This window comes from Carlito syrichta, unplaced genomic scaffold (genome assembly GCF_000164805.1).
Source record: "Carlito syrichta isolate Samal-C Ts95f unplaced genomic scaffold, Tarsius_syrichta-2.0.1 Scaffold315170, whole genome shotgun sequence".
NCBI lineage: Eukaryota > Metazoa > Chordata > Mammalia > Primates > Tarsiidae > Carlito > Carlito syrichta.
In genome coordinates this window covers 58,249-80,728 of record NW_007259266.1, presented here as the reverse complement: position 1 = coordinate 80,728, position 22,480 = coordinate 58,249, and the positions used below count along the sequence as shown (strand labels likewise).

At 36.9% G+C, this 22,480-nt stretch overlaps 1 protein-coding gene across 2 annotated transcripts in view; it reads left to right on the top strand.

Moving 5' to 3' along the window:
- Positions 1 to 19,764, top strand: part of AIG1 (androgen induced 1) — a 105,824-nt gene extending 86,060 nt beyond the window's left edge. Inside the window, exons 3-4 of one of the 2 annotated variants that reach the window (XM_008072435.1) lie at positions 2,155 to 2,256; positions 18,622 to 19,764. In XM_008072435.1, coding sequence (XP_008070626.1) covers positions 2,155 to 2,256; positions 18,622 to 18,627 — 108 coding nt within the window. In that variant the 3' untranslated portion in view covers positions 18,628 to 19,764. The remainder of the gene's footprint in view (positions 1 to 2,154; positions 2,257 to 18,621) is intronic. The other variant, XM_021706131.1, reaches the window with a different exon arrangement.
- The last annotated feature ends 2,716 nt before the right edge of the window (positions 19,765 to 22,480 follow it).

Here is a 22,480-nt window from a genome sequence, read left to right as displayed (position 1 = left end):
GCTTTATCTGTGCTTATATCCTGATCTCCTTCTTCTCCTGGGCTTTGCTTTTCAGTCATCCCCTGTCTTTCTGTCTCCACTTTAACTTCTAGCCACTCAAAATTTTGCCTTGAGCTGACAGTAAAATTCTACACACTCTCCTTCTCCCTGTTCAAGGTCTCATGCAGCAGTCCTCTCCTCCTTCCCTCACTGCCCAGTGGCATGACACAGGCACCTTCTTCCACTGCCTCTTCCTACCCTCCTGCTACCACCCTAACCTCTGGCAATCTGGACTTTCCATCCACCAACCTACCACAACTGCCATGTTGAAGGTCATTTAAGGAAAAAACAATTAGCATGCTTTTTACTATGAAGTGTTGTATGCCTAATATCTGAAAACAAAAATAACTTTGTAATTTTCTTAGCAAACTATTTCTTCATGAAATAGGACTGAACTACATACATTGTAGACTCTATTTGCATTATTACACAATGGGCTCAAAATTAATAAAGTTACAGCGAGGTTCCATTTATGGTATGTGAAGCCTTATATGCAAGCAAATGTTATCAAATTGAAAAGAAAACCTTGATTTCTGTTTGTTGAAAGAAAAAAATGCAATAATCTGTGTTCCAACCCGCTTTAAGATAATATTGAGACTTAATATAATACAGATTAAAGTAACTATCAAATATGTACCTTAGAAATGCAGTTATCATCAATATGCCATACATTTAAAGTCTGAAGTGAAATGAAAAATCCAAAACTGCAGATAATTCAAAAATTATTTTGTTATAATTAGAAAGTCATGATAGTTAGCCTTAAGCTAATAATAGTTTTTTTCTTTTTCTATCTTGTGCGTTTATAAACTGATAGTGGAAATCATTGACTCAAAACCTAGATAAACAACTGGGTATCCCACTTTGGTATTGAAACTATGTGTCTAATCTATAGTTGCCTATCATAATTGTCATTCATTTTGTTTTATAAAACAATTAAAGCTTGTAACATCTTAGATTTTTAAGGATGAATTTGTTTTCCTGACCAAGATTACCCATGTCATAACTAACAAAGTTGGAACACTTCTTATTACTAGCCTTGAACTACCAAGTGTAACCAGATGTTATAAAGTATGTTATTAAAATATTTATTGTTTTTATTAAGAAAATGTGGGAGCATGGATTATTTACAATTATAAAAAATGAAAATGAAATAGAAATTGTTTCTGTTTAATATTCATGCTGTATTTTTTTTCACTCTAGCATTTTTAAATTTTGAGACATCACTCTACAAAGATTTTGCATCCCTGCTCTGGGATGGCTCCCCCTTTTTTGCTATGTTTTATTGACATTTATAAAAGCATACTTTTTTTCTTTTAAAGTCTGTGTTGAAGGTTAAGACCTTGGGTCATTCATTTCTGTATTTTATCTGAGCTTCTTTTCTCACTATTAGTTGGAAGAATGGCAAAATAATAAATTGAGTACTCTACTCTCATTTGATGATTATGTAATTGATGGGCCAAAACAAACTTCTGCTAACCAGATGAACTTCTAAGTTATTCCAAGAGAATCAGGAATCTTCCTCTACCCTCCATGTACGCTGCTTCTCTGTGCAGCTAAAGCCCTTGCTTGGGCTGTATAAATTAATACATTTGCTAGAAATGTGACTTTTGGACATTTTATAGCAGTGGTTTTAATGCTGTTAGTGGTGAAATAGAAACTTGAGAATGTGAAGATTAACTTAAACCACATGATGGGTTCAAGGAAAAGGGACACACTCTATAGTTTCTTGAATGTGTACTAACTCTGTACAGCAGGGAATGGGATCTGAAAAAACCACCAGTGAACTTTTAAACTCTCTTGAGAGGAATCAAACCAGCACAATTAGCCATGAGATGGAGCAGTTCTTGAAGACAGGCCTCTTCTTTCTCCCTCAGAAACAGATGCCTTTCCTGAGAGAATACAATTGGAAGTTCAAAGAGAGAAGAGTCACCTTAACTGCTACCCCTAGTGGAATGAAGCTAGAACTATCTTTCCAATCACCAGCAGGTTTACTGATCTGTCTTTTATCACAGATCCCAAATTCTGTTGGATTCTTTTAACAATAGATAACCAACAAATTGTATGCTGTGGATAGTTGACGAACTTGAAATAAAAGATCTCTTTTTTTTCTTCCAGTTTGTTGTAGCGGTGTTCTGGATCATTTATGCCTATGACAGAGAGATGATATACCCGAAATTGCTTGATAATTTTATCCCAGGGTGGCTGAATCACGGAATGGTGAGTGGATTAAAACAAATGGTTTCCTTTTATTTTAAAAAAAAATGAATAAAGAGCTATTGTCTAGTGTATACTTTCCATAGAATTCATCTAAATAGTGTGAAATCTTGGAAGATAATGAGAGATTACAGTTAGAGAAGAATATTGTAATATTTACTGAATGTAAATAAAAACTTCTTCCCTTGGAATTCAGTCATTATTCAAACCATGTAGTAGGTGAATCCGTGGTTTATGAAGAGGTATCAGTGGTGTTAGCTCATTCCGGTATGAATTTAATTTCTGTGGCATTGGAAGACTTGTGCTCAGAGCCTATGGATGGATTCCCAACTATACAACCGTCAGTACTCTGCTTTACTTCACATCAATGAGATTGTGTTGGAAATAACTGCTATACTTGGACAATTTCTCCCAGATGAGCAGTAAAGCAGTTATTTTCCCTTGGAGATCTGTTGCAAGCATCTGGAGGTGTCTTTGACAATGGAATTGTTTGCCTTGTCAGGTTCTGCCCAACCTAGGGTGTTTGTCTACAGCTGCAAGGCTTTTTCTTCCTTCATAGTTTAATTCTTTCTGATGCTATAGCCATGGTGTACCTTCATTGGTTTCAAATCAAAACTTTAGAAGATTTTCGTATCATGTTATAAGATTTCAGGCTATATTTTCTACAGAGAAATTTTGTGTCAACTTCCCTTCCAGCTTCTGGAATTGAGCACTGTTTTGTTATTAACTAAGAACCATGCATTTTGCTTATAGCAATTTTTAGAATCTGTACAAGGGTGTTCCTGGTGAAAAGGGCAATCCATCACAGAAATTATAGGGGAATGAAGAGCTGGAAATCACGAGTCTTGGGTCCAAAATAGCAGTTTCCTTTCTGACCCCAATTTTGGTATGTTTTCAGAAAAGTGGTGTGTACTAACAAACAAACATTATTGCACCAAAGGGTTTGATCAATCCTTTTTAAAGTCAGCTCATCAAAAGTGACACACTCAGAGAACACAAATTTTCTTTGGCTTCAATTAGAGCCACACTGTTGAAGGATTAGCATGGCACCTCTGATCTAATTTCAAGCTTATCAGCTGGGTCTTGTTGGTTCAGTTTAGCCATCTAAGGGGCCTAACATGGCTATTCTGCCCCTCTCCAACTTCTCACTTTTCTTGAATGTGAAAAGCTCTTTCTTAACTCTGTGCCTTTGCAATCTTCTGCACCAAATGCCCTTTTCGTTCTTTCCTGGCAAATTCCTGCTCATCTTGCTAGCTTGATTCCTACCTTCTTTAAGAATCCTTTCCTTGCTCCCGAGGCAAAGTTAGATATTCCATTATTTGTGCTTGCATGACACTTCTATCTCTCTATTATGAACATCTACCCCCACAAAATATTAAGCTCCTAGTGAAAAAAAAGTACTCAGCAAAAAAGTCCTGAGTACTTTTCCCAGTTGCCTGGCATATAGCAGGATCAATACGTATTTAAGTGACTGATAAATGAATTCAGCATAGCCAATTTTCATAATTATTTGCCAGTTAAAGCTAATAGTTACTATTTTTTCAGAATTTACTGTATGCCAGGCTCTCTACAGTGATTATGTCATTTAACTTTCACAATGGCATTATGAACGAGGAATTATCTCATTTATAGATGAAGAAACTGAGGCTCAGAAAGTTTATGTAATTTGCTCCAAATAACTTAAATGGGGATGGCAGAAGTGGGATCTGAACCCAAGCCTTTCTGGTCGTTGATGTATGTTCTTTATTCTAGCTTATATTTTATCTGAACAAACAAAACATTAGTTGATTCTTGGTAGAAGTAGTAACTTTGCATAGCTTTTACAACTCTAAGTCAAGAAAATACAAGAGAAATATCTTCAGGGCATTTTGAAGTTTTGTTTCAAATTGAATAGCATAGTTTAGCTGTCTAAGATAGACCAGTTAATAATTAGGTCAGTATTTTAAGAAAAAGATTTCAGAACATTCATGATCCCCAAAAGCAAAGTTGTAAGTGGAGATGGGCTTTGCAAATTGCCATTCCAGACCTTACACCAGAAAACATTGTCATATACTCATGTGGAGCAAATATTGGTCAAAAAGCAGGCATAGTCTTGTACAAACAGTATCTCCAAATATGAGGAAGAGTAATATCACCTAGATAACTTGCATTAGGTGTCCAAACTGAATGTAGTAAAGGGAGACTTCTGAAGTTGCTGCCTTCAGTTAAATGCAAAATAATGTCAGTCGCCTTGTTCTGACATTAGGAGGACATTAGCTGGAGCAAATAATCGTATCATGTGCTATAGAATTAAAGTCCAGGACTATTTGGCCTATTGTTAACAGCCCTAAACTGCACAATATTATCTTCAGTAATTTACATCACTTTAGTTTGTGTATATATATATATACATATATGTGTATATATATATATCTCTAGATACAAAAATTTATAAAGTATGATACTAATTCTTTAGATTAGCAAAATATGAATATTAAATGCTGAAATCACAAATAGTTTAATTTTTATAAAATGTATAATAAGATTTATGACATTTCAAGTATTAAATGAATATTTTCAGCTTTGTTTACATTTTATTAATTATTTTGCTTAAGACATCAGTTATTGAATATAATTTATATTTGCTTTTAATTCCAATAGATTTTTAATATTTAATTTAAAAATAGCATTTTTGAAGATAAGGAAATAAGTCAATTTTGTCTAGTACAAAAAATAGGCACAAAGACCAATGGAACAGAATTGAGAACCCAGAAATAAAACTGCTGTCTTACAACCATCTCTTCTTTGACAAAGCCAACAAAAACAAACCCTGAGGAAAGGACACTCTATTTAACAAATGCTGCTGGGAAAACTGACTGACCTTGTGCAGAAGAATGAAACTGGACTCCTTCCTCTCACCATATACAAAAGGATTAATGACTTAAACGTAAGACCTCAAACTATAAAAATCCTAGAAGAAAGCCTAAGAAACACTCTTCTGGACATTGGCCTTGGCAATGAATTCATGGCCAAGACCTCAAAAGCAAAAGCAGCAAAAACAAAAACTAACAAGTAGGCCCTAATCAAACTAAAGAGCTTCTGCACAGCAAAAGAAACCAGCAACCAAGTTAACAGACAACCTACAGAATGGGAGAAAAATATTTGCAAACTATGAACTGACAAAAGAATAATATCCAGAATTTGCAAAGAACTCAAAAGAATCAATAGGAAAAACCTAAAAACCCTATTAAAAAGTGAGAAAAGGACATAAACAGAGACTTCTCAAAGGAAGATATGCAAGTAGCCAACAAGCATATAAAAAAGTGTTCAACATCAGGCTGAGTGTGGTGATTCATGCCTGTAATCCTGGCACTTGGGGAGCCAGGTGGGAGGATTACTGGAGCTCAGGAATTCAAGGTAAGCCTAGGCAACATAGTGACACCCTGTCTCTATAAAAAGTAAAAAAATCAGCCAGGTGAGGTGACATGTGTCTGTAGTCCCAGTACCTTGGGTGACTCAGGCAGAAGGATGACCTTGAGTTTAGGAAGTGGTGAGCTATGATTGTGCCACTGCATACCAGTTTGGGTGATGAAGTGAGACCCTAATTCAAAAAAAAAAGTTCAACATCGCTAATCATCAGAGAAATGCAAATTAAAACCACAATGAGATATCATCTCACATCAGTCAGAATGACTTTTATTAGAAAGCCATAAAACAACATATGTTAACGAGGTTGCAGAGAAAACGAAATGCCCCTACATTATTGGTGGGAATGTAAGCAGTTCAACTGCTGTGGAAAGCAGATTGAAGATTTCTCAAAGAATTAAAAGTGTTACCATTTGACCCAGTGGTCCCACTACTGGGTATATATCCAAAGGAGCACAAATCACTTGCCAAAAAGATATCTGGATTCACATGTTTATCACAACATTAACCACAGTAGCAAAATATGGAACTAACCTAGGTGCCCAACAACAGCAGACTAGATAAAGAAAATGTGTTATATATACACCATGGAATACTATGCAGCCATGAAAAAGAACAAAATCATGTCCTTTGCAGCCACTTAGATGCAGATGGAGACTATCATTCTAAGCGAATTATCACAGAAACAGAAAACTGAATATCACATGTTCTCCCTATTAAGTGGGAGCTAAACACTGAATACGCATGGGCACAGAAATGAGAACAACAGACCCTAAGGCACTCTTAAAGGAAGGAGGAAGAAAGGGGAGGGGGGTAAGGTTGAAAAACTATCCACTGAATACCATATTCTACCACCTGGGTGATGGGCTCAATTGTTAAGTTCAAACCTCACAAGGATACAATATACCTATGTAGCAAACATAGGTATATACCCCTTGACCCTAAAATTTTTAAAAATTTCTTGCATTAACTTTCATGTAGGTATTTTGATTAAACACTCATTGTGCACTTACTCCTATGTAGTTGTAATTTTGTATCCATTATCCAATCTTTTTGTATCCTCCCCTCCCCTCTGCCCTTTTCAACCACTAATAACTACAGTTCTACTCACTGCTTCTATGAGCTTATCCTTTTTAGCTCCCACATGAGTAAGAACAAGCAGTATTTATATTTCTGGGTTTAACCTATTTCACTTAATATAATGGTCTCTAGGCTTATTCATTTTGCTGCGACAGACAGGATTTCATTCTTTTGTAGGGCTGAATATTACTCCATTTCTTATCTATATCACTTTGATGTCTTCAGCTTTGTTCTTTTTGCCCAGGATTGCTTTAGCTATTTGGTGTCTTTTTTGGTTTCATACTAATTCTAGGATTGGTTTTTCTATTTCTATGGAGGTTGTCATAGGTATTCTGATAGGTATTACATTGTCTTTATCCATTCATCTGTTGATGAACACTTAGGTAGATTCTTGACTATTGTAAACAGTGCTGAAATAAACTTCAGGGTGCAGATTCCTCTTTGATATACTTGTTTTCTCTCCTTTGGATAAATACCCAGTAATGGGATTGCTAGATTATATGATAGTTCTATTTTTAGTTTTTTGAGGAATCCCCATACTGTTCTTCTTAGTGTCTATAGCAAATCCATTCCCATGAACGGTGTGTAAGAGGCCCCTTTCTCTACATCCTTGCCAACATTTTTTACTTTTTGTCTTTTTGATGGTAGCCATTCTAAGGTGAGATGATGTCTCGTGGTTATTTTGATTTATGTTTCCCTGATGATTAGTGTTATTGAACATTTTTGCATATATTTGTTGGCCATCTGTATGTCTTTTTTTTTTTTGAGTTGGAGTCTCACTCTGTCACCCAGACTGGAGTGCAGTGGCCGCTCCCGGTCATTGCAGCCTCTACCTGCTGGGCTCCGGAGATCCTTCTGCCTCAGCCTTCCAAGTAGCGGGAACTACAGGCGCGCGCTACCATGCCCGGCTAATTTTTTTGATTTATTGTAGAGATGAGGTCTCGCCAAGTTGCCCAGGCAGGTCTCGAACCCGTGGACTCAGGCAATCCACTCACCTCAGCCTCCCAAAGCGCGGGATTACAGGCTGAGCCACTGAGCCCGGCTTCAGATGAATAGTTTTAAAATATTTTCTCCCATTCTACAGGTTGTTTGTTCACTCTGTTGGTTGTTTCCTTTCTTGTCAGAAGCTTTTTAGTCTTTTATAATCCAACTTGCCTATTTTTGCTTTTATTGTCTGAAGTCTTACCTATAAAATCTTGGCTCAGACAAATGTCCTGAAGCATTTCCTGTATATTTTATTCTAGTAGTTATAGTTTTGAGTCTTACATTGAGTCTTTAATCTATTTTGAGTTAATTTGTATATACAGAGAGATAGAGTTTAGTTTCATTCCTCTACATATGAATCCAGTTTTCCCAGCATCATTTATTGAAGAGGGTGTCCTTTTCCCAATCTATATTCTTGTCACCTTTGTCAAAAAGCAACTGTCTGTAAATACATGGATTCATTTCTGGGTTCTGTAGTCCATTCTATTGGTCTTTGTGTCTATTTTTATACTGGTATCATGCTGTTTTGATTACTACAGCTTTGTATTTTGAAGTTAGGTAATGTTATTCCTCCAGCTTTGTTCTTTTTACCCAGGATTGCTGTAGCTATTTGGTATCTTTTATGGTTTCATACAAATTCTAGAATTGATTTTTCTATTCCTGTGGACGTTGTAGGTATTCTGACAGAGATTACATTGAATCTACAGATCACTTTGGGAAGTATTTGTCATTTTTAGCAATAATAATTCTTCCCATATACAGGATTTTCTTCCGTTTTTGGTATCAACTTCCAGTTCTCTCAGTAGTATTTTGTCATTTTCATTGCAGATATCTGTCACTTCTTTGGTTACATTTATTCCTAGATATTTATTTATTTATTTATATATTTTTTGCAGTGATAGCAAATAAATGAAATTGCCTTCTTGACTTACTTTTTAGATAGTTTGTTATTTGAATATAGAAATGTTACTGATTTTTGCATGTTAATTTTGTCTTCTGCAGCTTTACTGAATGGGTTTATCAGTGCTAAGAGTTTTTTATGGAGTCTTTAGGTTTTTCTATATATAATATCACACACAGTCTGCAAAAAAAGGAGTTTGACTTCCCCTTTTGCAGTTTGGATGATCTTTATTTCTTTCTCTTGCCTAATTTCTCTAGTTAATAGTATTTTGAATAAGAGTGGTGAAAGTGGGCATCCTTGTCTTATTCTGGTTCTTAGAGGAAAAGCTGTCAGCTTTTCCCTGTTAGGTATAATGTTAGCTGTGGGTTTGTCATATATGACTTTTATTGTGTTGGATTATGTTCCTTCTTTACCTAATTTATTGAGAGTTGTTATCATAAAGCGATGTTTAATTTTATCAAATATTTTTTCTGTGTCTACTAAGAAAATCACATGAATTTTGTTCATTCTGTTGATGTGATGTGTCACATTTATTGATTTGGGCATGTTGAATCATCATTGCATCTGTGAGATAAATCCTACTTGATTGTGGCATATAACATTTTTATTTGCTGTTGAATTTGGTTTGCTAGCATTTTGTTGAAGATTTTTACGTCTATGTTTATTAGGGATATAGGCCTATAGTTTCCCTTTTGTTGTGGGGTTTTGTGTGTGTGTGTGTGGTCTTGGTATCAGGGTATCTTGGTTTTGGTATCTTGGCTTCATAGAATGAGTTAGGAATAATTCTGTCCTTTTCAATTGTTTCAAATATTTTGAGAAGAATTGGTGCTAGTTTTTCTTTATAAGTTTGATAGAATTCAGCAAATAGAGATATCCTGCCCTTGAATTTTCATTGTTGGGAGACTTTTTATTCCTGATTCAATCTCATTACTCATTATTGTTCTGTTCAAGATTTCTGTTTCTCCCTGGTCTAACCTTGGTATGTTGTATATGTCCAAGATTTTATCCAGTTCCACTAGGTTTCCCAACTTGTTGTCATGTAATTGTTCATAATAGTCTGTCATGATCCTTTGTATATCTGTGGCATCAGTTGTAATGTACCATTTTTTGTTTCTGATTTTATTTATTTGTTTTCTCTTTTTGTTCTTAGTCTACCTAATATTTTATTTATCTCTTCCAAAAAATCAAATTTTCTTTTGTTGATCTTTTGTATTTTTCTAGTCTCTATTTTGTTTAATTCTACTCAAATACTTATTTCCTTCCTTGTACTAATTTTGAGTTTTGTTTGCTCTTGTTTTCTAGTTCCTCGAGGTGCATCATTAGGTTGTTTATTTGAAGTCTTTCAACTTTTTTGATGTAGGTGTTAATTGCTATAAACTCTCCTTTTGTTATTGATTTTACTGTATTTCATAGGTTTGGGTATATTGTGTATCGATTTTTATTTATTTCAAGAAATTTTTCAATTTCCTCCTTAATTTCTTCATTGACTTATTGATTGTTCAGGAGCAAGTTGTTTAATTTCTATGCATTTGTACAGTTTTCAAAGTTCATCTTGTTATTGATTTCTAGTTTTATTGCATTGGGGTCTGAAAAGATACTTGATATGATTTCAACATTTTAAAATTTGTTGAGGCTTGTTTTGTGACCTAACATATGGCCTATTCTGGAGAATTTTTCATGTGCTGTTGAGAAGAAGGTGTATTCTACAGCCATTGAATTTAATGTTCTGTAAATGTCTGTTAAATTTATTTGGTCAGTAGAGCAGTTTAACTCTAATTTTTTTGTTGATTTTCTGCCTAGATTCTCCATCCAATACTGAGAGGGGGTGTTAAAATTCCAAATATTATTGTATTAGAACTTATCTCTTTATTTCACTCTATTAATATTTGCTTTATATATCTGGATGCTCTGGTATTGAGCGCACATATATTTACAATTGTATATCATCTTGCTGAATTAACTTATTTATCATTATATAATGACCTTCTTTATCTCTTTTTTTAACTAAAAATCTATTTGATCTGATACAAGTATAGCTACTCCTTCATGTATGTTATTTCCATTCACATGGAATTTATTTTACTGTCCCTTCACATTCAGCTTATGTGTGTTTTTATAGGTAAATTGAGTTTCTTGTAGACAGCATACAGTTGTATTTTGTTTTAATCATTCAGCCAGTTTGCATCTTTTAACTGTGGAAAATAAATTATTTAAATTCAGCCGGGCTCAGTGGCTCAGCCTGTAATCCCGCACCTTTGGGAGGCTGAGGTGAGTGGATTGCCAGAGACCGCGGGTTCGAGACCCGCCTGGGCAGGCGAGACATCATCTCTACAATAAAAAAATCAAAAAAATTAGCTATGGTTGATTGTAGAGGCTGCGGCATGGCCTTACTGGGGCCAGGAACACCAGAGAGGTTAGTTTAGGGTCCCTGGCAGGGGTGAACATGGGTTCACAGCAGCTCTTCCACTGGAGGGAGTGTTTTCCAGCAACAGTGGACCAATCCTTACATCCTGGTGGACATGTGAAAGTATGAGGTGGCTTCACCAGTGGAGAAGCAAGGTCACTAGTGATGGTAGCAGGCCTGGATGGACTGGTTCTTGGTCCTCTGACCAATGTGCATGAGTACACAACTGCTCTGCTGCTGAGGACTGGGGGGAGTCACTGATGGTTGCAGCATGTCTGGATCAGACTGGTCCTTATGCCCTTCCAGGGCATATGTGGGCATTCAGCAATTTTGCTCTGAAGAGGGTAGGTGCCTGTCAGCAGCAGTCCTGGTTGGGCTGGTCCACAGGCTTATGGGGTAGGGTACCCATTTTGTTGCTGAAGGTGTTGGGGTTGCTGGTGATGGCTGTAGCAGGCCCCAGGCAGGCAGCTGTCTCTCAAGTTCTGGGGAGTGAATGCATCAGCTCCCGATTTGCTGTTGGCAGCCTTCTCACTATGATGGACTGCCTGTTTTCTGGGATGAAGAACAGTGTGTGACTGGGGTCATGGCTATACAGCTGGTTCCAAGTGGGGGGATGTGGTTGGATGTTGGAGGACCCCAAGGAGATAGATTAGGAGCTTTGGGTCCCCAGGACAAGATATATGCTTGTGGTGGCTCTGCTCTCAAAATGATGATATGCACAACCTGGGTCCCAGAGGATAAGGGAGGCCCATCATGAACTTCGTCTCTGGAACACTGCAGTCTTATGGACTCCAAGTAACTCCCTCTACTGGGTCCAGAACCTGCAAAGGCTGTGGGACTTTCTTGACATTAGGATTGAAAGTATCTATGGTGGAAATGTGAACTGCTGGTGATCTCCTGCTTACCCTCCAATATAGCCACTGAAGTCACACTGGGAGAGACATGTGAAATTAAAGAATCTATTATACTCATAGGTCCTAGAGACAGAAGGCATGGTAAGTCCCACCACACAGGGTCTGTATAGGAGCTCCCAGGGAGCAGGTTCAATCAGGTAGGTACAAGGGGAGAAAGGGAGGAGAGACGAAGAAGGAGAAGAAGAGAGACAGAGAAAGAATGAAGAAAAGAGACAGACACGGGAGGGGGGGAATGAATCCATGGGCAAGTGCCTTTATTGGAAGTCAGGGTGGAGTACCCAAGCAAAAGGTGTAAGAGAATTTAACTGGTGTGTTTGAATGTCACTAGGTCACAGTTGGGGAAGACTAAGAGGGGAAACTTGTGACAGGGACTTGATCACTTGGGTGGGCTGCTGGATGTTGAGGCATCAGGAGACTATGAAGATTTTAAAATGTATAATATATTGCCATCACTTGTTCACATCCTTATAATCGAAAGAATTCCAAGGAGAATGCACCTGATTCTTATGTGCAGAATCACATTCATTATTTGAAGAGTCACAACATAATTTTTAGGAATCTAGAGCCCAGAACTGACATGTCATTTTTAAGTATATGATGACACCATTTCAGAAAGAGTGATAAACTCAGTCTTGAATTTGCAGCATTTAGCTACCCACCACAAAATTAGTCAGAAACAGACATAAGAAAGCTTACAGGATCTGAAATCCACAGGACTTGCTTTTTGTATGTGTGTGAGTTTGGGGGTCTCACCCCAGACTAATTTTTAATTTTTTTTTTTGTAGAGATGAGGTCTCATTGTGTTGCACAAGCTGGTCTTGAACTCCTGAACTCAAGCAATCCTCTCACTTTGGCCTCCCGAAGTGCTGGGATTACAAATATGAGCTACTGCCCCCAGCCTGATTTACACTAAGGTGGCAGAAGTTAGACACAGTTATAACTAAAGGAAAGTGTCATATCTCTTTCTTTCTCCTGTTTACCTCTTTTCTCTCAGCAACTGTTCCTAGAATTTATGTGAAAAAAGAGGAAAAAAGAGGAAATGGGTAAATAGATGAATTTGAATAGTAATACAACCTTGTTATATAACTACTAAGTTATCTCCAGACTCCATGAAAATAGCAAAAACAAAACAACAACAACAAAGAAGAAGAAAATTTAAATTTATTATAATTAAAAATATAAACATATGAAATATAGCACATTTAAATGGAGCCAGTTCAATATCCCAAATTTTTTTTAAAAAAAAAAAAACCTCTTCTCTCCTACTCAAACAAACAGCACATGACACCCATTAGGCATTCACTACATTTTGATAATTAAAAGGATGTTTATTCATTTGTTTTTGAAACTTGAAAAAATGTCACATTTGCATTAATATCCTCCTACTACCTTTCTATCCTCACTGATGATCAGACAAAAGAAAAACACAGGTGATGTTAGCAAGTGGATGGAAGTTTCCAAACTGTATTGAGGACGGCTATGGACAGTTGTAGGAGATGGTATTCTGCGTGGTCTGCAACATGTGGAGCTGAACTTTGACTTAATTAAATTTAGCAAAAAAATGTTGTAAAGCACCCTGATAGGTACTGTGGGGTTGCAGGATAAGAAAACCACCAAACACATGCAGTTTTAAAGGATGAAAATGGCATTTTTGAAGTGAAGGAAAGTAAATAGGAAAACAATTCTACATGCCAGCAGAGTAGTCGCCAAAGGACTGCTTTCACTCTGACAAAGAGAAGCGCTGTTGTTATTCTGGCCTGTTTCTTGGTTGCAAAAATAGAACCATGAGCCTGTCTCTTCTGCGGACTGTAATAATGTTAAATCGTTGTCAGTGGAGTAAATATGCATTAAAGACAATAAATAAATAAATATTTAAACTCTAGAAAGACTGCAGACTTTTAGTGATACTATAACAGGAAAAGCCAACAATGAGACGGTGTCTTTGCTTATCGAATACCTGATTAATGTTTATAAAGTGCTTTGAGAATGCAAAGCAATGTGAAAAGTTAGGATATTATTATTGTTACCACAGATCTTTAAGCAGATGAGATCTGATATTCTTAAAATCACAGTGGGAGTTGTTCATTTCCCATGTGATTTATGAGGAGAAAAAAGAAAAATAAACTCCACCTTTCTTCATGCTTGATTTGTCAGTTGCTCTTGTTATATGTAACTGATCCTCAAGAGAACCTTAATTTAGGCAACAATTTATAATGTTCAATATTATTTTGACATGTGTTAATTACTACAGATTTTGTACATCTGTCTTTCCCAGAAGAGAAGGCATTAAATGCTACTTGGATTATCATTGGTTATGTAGGAACTTAGATTTGATGTTATTCTTTTGGTAGATAACAACTTATGGAAAGTTTCCAGTTCTGGGATACACAAAGTGTGCCTTTTATTACTCGTGGAGTCTATGCCACCCTGATTTCAGGTGTTTTATAAAATAAGCTATTGGTTGAAAGAAGACCATTGTATTTCATATTAAAAAACCAGACTTTTTCCATTTTCCACATAATATTCAAAAGTAACTAAGATATCTGAGAATTTTCAAAGATGATGATAAGAAACTAGAACAGCCGGGCTCGGTGGCTCAGCCTGTAATCCCAGCGCTTTGGGAGGCTGAGGTGAGTGGATTGCCTGAGCCCACGGGTTTGAGACCTGCCTGGGCAACTTGGCGAGACCTCATCTCTACAATAAATCAAAAAATTAGCCGGGCATGGTAGCACGTGCTTATAGTTCCAGCTACTCTGAAGGCTGAGGCGGAAGGATCGCTGGAGCCCGACATGTCAAGGCTGCGGTGGCCAGGAGCATGCCACTGCACTCCAGTCTGGGCAACAGAGTGAGACTCCAACTCAAAAAAAGAAACTAGAACAGAGACAGAACTTGTTTAGGACCCTCTTTCTAAGACTGTCAAATGGACCTCCCAAAGAAAACAAATAAACCCCAAAGACCAGGAACAACAGAGTTACACTGACAATGAGGCAGATGCTTTCAGAATTGCCTTATTGTGTTCTCATGTGTACGCTTTTTTCATATCAAATTTTATGGATGATGATATCTTCTTCCACTGTGAATTTTATTTGTGATCATTAGTTGTACCAGATCTCATTCTCCCATGTTAGGTTTTGCAAATTTGAATTATGACATGAAGATTTGATTATTCTTATTCCAATCAGTAACATATTTCAAAGTATTTAATTTTAACTGTTGCCAGCTAGGTTTTTCATTATTTCAACCAAAATATTGTAAATCGAAAGAGATTTTTTTTTAAACTGATGTTTGAATAAGTTGTGATCAATTTTTGTGAGATAGAAAGACAAAGAAAACTAGAGAGGAAGAAGGGATAGGGAGAGGCCAAGATGGGGAATGGGGGAAAATAGGGGAGAAGAGAAAAAAACAATGGACAATGTCAGGTGTAAGAAAACAAGAAATGGTCCTAGAAATGGGGAAGATAGGAGTTGAGAAAGAGGGAGACCAGAGGGAAAAGGGAGTTTTAGCATAAAGAAGCCATGATGGCAAAGTCAAACCATTCACTTTTGTATACCCTTTCTCTTCCATAGCTCCCTGAGACTTGGGGATATTTTTTTCTCTTTAGTGCCTAGTATAGTGCCTGGGATAATACAAGTGCTCAATCACCATTTGATGAGTCAATAGATGTTAGTGGTTCAAGTTGTTTCTCCTTGCTGTTCCTTGAACACCTAGGCACCCTTCTCTTCTTGGAATTCATCCCCAGAGATTTGCTTTACTCACTCCTCTACCTCCTTCTCGACTTCTCAACAATATCTATCCTGAGCAGCCATTCTCTCAGCTGGCTGAAACCCCGAACTCTGCTGCCGACTCGTGTCACTAACTATCTTTAACATGTAATGTGGTTTTGCTTATATATTGTACTGTCCATCTCCCTCTGCTAGAATGTAATCTCCATAAGGGAAGAAATCTTTATTTCGATTACAGATTTATCTCAAGCACTGAGAATAATGCTGGAACATAATGAACAATCAATGAATAGCTTTTCCTTGGGTGAATTAACCTTATCAATATTATATGTCTATGTTTTCTCATACTGTCTCTTTCTTCCATGCTTTCTCTCTTCCTCTTCATAATAGTTGTCAGAGACTACAGCCCCAAACCATTTATTTCTTTCCTAACTTGTATTTAACTTTACTCTTGAATCTCAGCCGCACTGCAGCAAAATCCTGCATGCATGGCCTGCTCTTCCCCCGGAGGGTCTTTTTGTACATAATATATTGCTGCTACTGCCTGAGAAGGCCTGAACTCATATCCAAAGAACACATTCCTGGAACATCTAAGAGCTGCAAGTCAGCCTGGATCAAATTTATTGAAAAACTCTCCTACATATTGATTATTTTATCTGGGTGTTAGTTATTTTCTCTCTAGGGTAATAGTCGCACAATGACTTTTTAAGGCAACTTCATGCCATCACAAATTCCTTTGTAGAACTAATTTTCCATGCAGGGATAGAATTCAAAACTAATATTATTATTTGGCTTATACTTTTCCCGCTTTCTTGCTTTGTTTAAATGATGTGTAGGCCCAGCAGTAGTATTTGTTTGTCAAAAGGTCTATAAGTTATATTCAGATATTTTGGGGTCAGCAAAACCCAAAGTGTGGTTTACTCAAGTGCTTTTCCCCCTAATCCTTAAATCCATAGATATTTCAAAGTAAACTTAATTCATATGTTTTCCATTCGGTTGCCCTTAGGTCTCTATATGTAAGAAAGGGGGTGGCAGCGGGCAGGAAGGTACTGTTCTAGGAACTGGCTTCCTTCTTCACTGCCAGAGACAGATCATTCATTAGCCACAGACCTGGTTTCTTGGCAGAAGTCCATACCCATATCCTTTCCAGTTCCCTTTTAATTGGGGCTTCAACCTCAGCACACATCAGTGTAGATCAGTATAACTGCCAAAGAAAGTAAAGTGGAAAGGAGCTGCATTTTCTGTCATAGAACCACAGAATCCCAGGATCTTTGACTTGTGATCCTAAAGATCATCTGGTCTGTGCACTGTGTGATGCTTAAGTTGCCTGAACAATGTCCTGGCTAATTACCTTAAGCATCTCCAGTGATCCATCTTCAACAGTCAACCATGACCATTGAGTGACCTTCAGCTGTGGGAAAGACTCATGAGGAACTGAGGCTTCTGTTCTCTTGTCCAGCCCAAATCTGTCCAGTCTCTTTATCCATTCTTCAGGATTTAAACACAGTCCTCTGTGTTCCCCTCATGCTCTCTTCTGGGGGTGCTCACTCTCCCCCACGATGTCAGTCACTACTCTATGTGGGTCATTCCCAAGTCTGTGCTTCCTGGACCAACTACCTGTAGGACACTACTTTCTGCATCTGACACAAAGACCTTGAGGTAAACATGTTGAAATAATCTCATTTCATTAACTCCTCCTCTAAATCTTGTTACTCATCTTGTATTGACCTCTCAATAAAAGTTCCTACTTCTGTCACATAGACCACAGTTAGATGACAAGTCTTATCAGTTGCACCTCCAAAGTAGCTCCCAGATCTATTCCAGCCTCCTCATATCTACCACCTTTGTTTTAGTTCAAGATCGCATCGTCACTCAACTGAACTGATGTACCAGGCCCATCTCTCGTCCCCTAGCCTCCCTCCTCTTCCTTCACCAGTACTTTTTTTCCACATTGCTGCCTGGGTTACTTTTCTTTTTTCTCTAGATCATGGAGAGAGCAAGAATGTGTAATGTTTTAACCTAAATGCAAAGATTAGCTTTGGTGAAACTGTTTCCCCTTAGTGAAACCCCTTTCATTTTTATCAAATATATTAATTCATTTGACCTGGTCCAATATCTAACTATCCTGGTGCTTCTGCTATCTGCATGTGCTGGATAAGCAGGCTATGTTAGTAAACATTCCTTTTGATGCCTACCCTCTGCCATCATTACACACACTATGTGTCTCTTTTACTCCATTCTTTTTTTTTTAATGCTAGTTTAGCCCCAAAAAAGCCACTCCATTTCCATAGACTGCACTTCTAGTGGATATAGACATTTGAAAGGGGAACTGACCTTGAATTTTCTGTGAAGACAGTTTAGTGTAAATGATTTAAGCGATTAGTCAAGATAGAGTTCTCTGTTAGGCAGTCTTCTTAAATTTCTCCATTGAGTTCCACTAGAGAGAAACTTATAGCCCATTGTGGTAATTTATGAGGTTGGCCATGAACATACATAGTACAAAGCCTGCCACATAGTAGGCCCAATAAAGGTAAGTCTGATAAGATGAGACAAAATAAAATAAAATAGTATAAAGATCTCCCTATAGCTAAAGATTTCAACGTATTATCATAAAATAAGTAGCAAGTTAGTGTCAATCTCTATCTGAAGCTTCGAGGAATACTGCCCTGGTGGAAGTCTTGTATTTTTAGCAATACTGAATTTGCATTCCTGACATTAAAAAGTAATGAAATTCCTTAACAGCTTATACAAAATTTGAGATATTTATCTTTGGATGAAGAATTCAAATCTTCCTTATTTGTTTTTAAGCATTTCCCCTTCATTTTACCTACTGGAGAGAGCTTTGCTTAAACTCAGAACTTGACTGCTAATATTCACGCATATGGCAAATATGAACTAATCAGACCACAGATATTTTGCTGCATTCCACAGTGTCTCATTTATTTGTTTAATTTGTAGCTATAGCAACTAGATTCCACCACTTTAGACTTTTATACAGAACTACAGTATGATCAGCTTGGTTGAAGTTTGGCACCCAACACTATGCTCAATTGAAGACATATGCACAAACTCACTTACCGCATTTTTAACCTGTTTTTCACTCCGGGTGGGTCTATAATATTTGCATAAAAATATGAAAAGCAACCTTCTGCAAGGAGAGAAGGTCATTAAAAGATGTTGTGACCTTCTTTTCTGCAGCATTTCAAAACTTAAAGTTTTCTTGGCATACTTTTCAAACGCCCATCTGACTTTGAAGCAAGCTGCCTTTCTGCAGAAAACTCACTCCAGCAATGACTAAAGGATTGACCTGGTGCCATGCATGCTGCTCTGCACAAGGAGGGCATTTGGAAATGACCTTGAAACAGAGTTTTGCCAAGTTCATGAAATATGGGCCTTCAAGAAGTGCCATTTCACAAGTGATGTACAGAGCAGTATTTGTAGCATTGTCAGAACTCAACCCCTTAATTTGGTATTGGATTACCTTGAGTTTTTAACCTACATGAGGAATGATGCTTATTCTTGATTTTATTAGTTGCACTTTGTAACTGGTTGGAAAAATTAGGTAATGGAGAAAAATTGGCATTCCACTATTGTTTCTCTTAGGTGAATTTTTAAAAAACAGTTTCTGAAGGAAAGGGAGATACTCACAGGGTACAATTGTACATGGAGAGATGGGACTTTAAAATGAAGGGTTAGCCACAAATAAGGATGAAATTAGTGGATAAAGAAACATTGGGAGGAAGAAGTATCTCTCTTAACTTGTAAGCACCTGTTGATATGATTCTGACTCACCAGATTTAGGCTCTAGAGGGTGTCAGTTCTTTATATCTCAGTATGAACACCCATAGAGTGTTATCATTGTTTATACTTGTTGACTGATGTTGACACCAGTTGTTACTCTATGACTTTCTATTTGACTGAGTGATGTACTTACACTGCTGCATAATATTGCCTGATTGCACTTGTGATACCGGTGACGTTGGCTGACATTTCAGGGTCTGAGTAACATGAAGCTGTGTTTTAACTTTATTTGGAAGTCAGGGTTGGCATGAGATTGGAAAATCTCCTTCAGTCTCCTTTCCTGTGACCTTCCTTCTACAATAGTAGTGAGGCTGAAACAGTCTAAGTTCAAGGCAATCAAGGTGAGACAGCAGAAGAGTGTTGGAGGATAAGTCATAAATTCTCTTATTTTTATACAAAATCAGATTCTATACCTATTTTTAAAAAATAAATTTTTTAAAAAACCATTTGGCTTCTCAAGGGCTCTCTAAGGAGACTGTAAGACCTCTGACCACTCTTGTTTTTGAAATTCTGATCATCTTCACAAAGTAATCCTGGAAACACCCATCTATATGAACAGAAAAACACACTGGCAACAGCAGCTTCCTTTTTACTTTATCTGAGATTTTTCAATAAGTAATTTGATACTTCTATAAGTTTAAGCTGGATTCAGTAAAATGAAGACATTTTTTCCTTATAAGCTCAAGTCTTCCAGACTCATAATTTTGTAGTTACATAAGTAAGCCATGCAACTAAGCTAAAAGTCAAAATTATAGATTAGAGTTGTTTGCACAGCCGCTCACATTATAGTAACCTCTTAAAAACCAGTAATACATTTGCAGAAAATTTTATTTTCATGTAGTAATTTATATTGAAAATAAGTCTTGTGATTTCTTATTAGGCTTTACTTAATATTGTATATTAAATTATTTGCTTATACATTTTCCCCCAATTGCCTGCATTTGATGAGTTTGGTTGAAAAGTTCTAGCATGGGACACTCAAGTAGATTCCATTATCTTTATTTATTGATATGTCTTAAAAGTTATTTGCTTGAAATTGCAATGCTACACTTTTAGCTTTTAAATATTTTTAATGGAAGAATACAATTTCTATAATAGCCCTCATCCCTAATTTAGAGCCTTCTTATATGAAAATGACTCATTTTGAATGCATTTTCTAAAACTGTTAACTTAAAACTTCTCAACTTCTTAAATAAAGAAAGGATGTATCTTAGTTCATTCAGGCTGCTAAAACAAAATATTATAAACTGTGTGACTTATAAACAACATAAATTTATTTTTCATAGTTCTGGAGTCTGGGAAGTCCAAGATCAAATTGCCAGCATGGTTGGGTTCTGTCAAGGGCCCTCTTCTGGGTTGCAGACCGCCAGCTCCTTGCTGTGTCCTCACATGGCTGAAAGGGAGAGGGATCTCTCTGGGGCCTCTTTCATAAGAGCACTAATTCTATTCATTTAGAGCTCCACCCCAATGATCTAATCACCTCCCAAAGGCCCACCTCCTAATATCATCTTGAGGATTAGGGTTTTAACATAAGAATTTTGAAGAGATACAAACATTCAGCCCCTTGCAAGATGAGTAAAAGAAAGGAAGTACAACAAATGGACATCAATCATAAGAAGCACCATGACTCATGGCATTCAATATCATAGATCACAGAAGTCAAGAGACAGAATTAAAAAAGGGAGGCCCAGGCCAATGAGCTTTTAATGACTGAGAGACTCTTTGTACCCTTGCTGTCCCACTGACCACAGCACTCAGCATTGTCCTTACCCACCTAGTGATTTTTTTAATGTGTCTTTTCAGTAAACATTTTAGATATGAGGGAAGTAAGGGACTTATCATTATTTACTATAACCAGGCATCTCTTCACCTTTAAGCTATATTCAGAATCTCACTGTCCTATTTGTTTCTGTGTATGTGAATAAACTGTCAAACATTTTCTTCTGAAAAACTTCATTCTGCATCCTGGTGTGGCTCCTCCAGGTGAACTAGGTTATTTTTCTAAAGCCCCAGGTAAAGGCTTTCTCAACCCATATTCTAACATGACAAAACCTTGTCCTCTTTGCTTTTATGTATTATTGCAGACTATCTCTTAAATACTTTCTGTGTTACCTTAATTTATATTTATACTAGCACACATGGTTGAAAGAGATATGATCCCCACTGAAAACTCTTTTCCTTTGGAAGCCAACCCCATTTGTAGGAGAGCTTAGTGATGCTTTCCTCTTTCCATGCCACTAAAGTTGCATTAATGCTGGTCAGCTCTGATAGGCCTAGGTGTCACATTCAAAGGCTCTGACTGATTCAGTCTTGGATGGAACCCAGTATTTTTTTTTTCTAATACTTCCTCACACGGTTCTGAAGCAGGTTTGAGTATTTTTTAATTCTTTGGTCTCTCAGGCATCTCTAGGTTTCAAGAAAAGTGGTTACTGAAAGAACACAAAGAGGGACATCATCTTAGTGATGTCTAGTGCTGAGCTGAAAGGAGGTTAGGACAAAGAGACAAACCTAAGTAAATGTACACAACCGGATACATTTAGCTCTTATGGGTTACTTATGAGGTGGCCTCTCTGCCTCAGTTTCTACTGTAATAAAATACCAGCACCATTTCAAGATTCTAGAAGAAATGAATTCATGTTAACATTTATTAGAAGATTAAAAGCATAATACATGTGTCAATTAAAATTAATCCATGAAAATATTTATGGAGTTAAATGGCCTGTAACTAATTAATGACTGCAGTTAACAGGGGATATGGGTTTCCTCTGAGTCATATGAAACAAAATATAAATCTTTTATATACCTCTGTTTCCTACAGAAGAAAAAATTTTACTTGTCAGTGAGATTTTTAAAGTTTTATTTTATTTTCTTGGATCTCATTACTTTTCCATAAATCCTATAAGCAGAATTACAATGAGGTGAGTCATAGTCTTAACACTTTTTTAGAGCATCTTCTGCTAAAGCAGCTTGGAATATAGAGGATTTTCAAAACTTATGTTTGGGGAACATGGGAGTG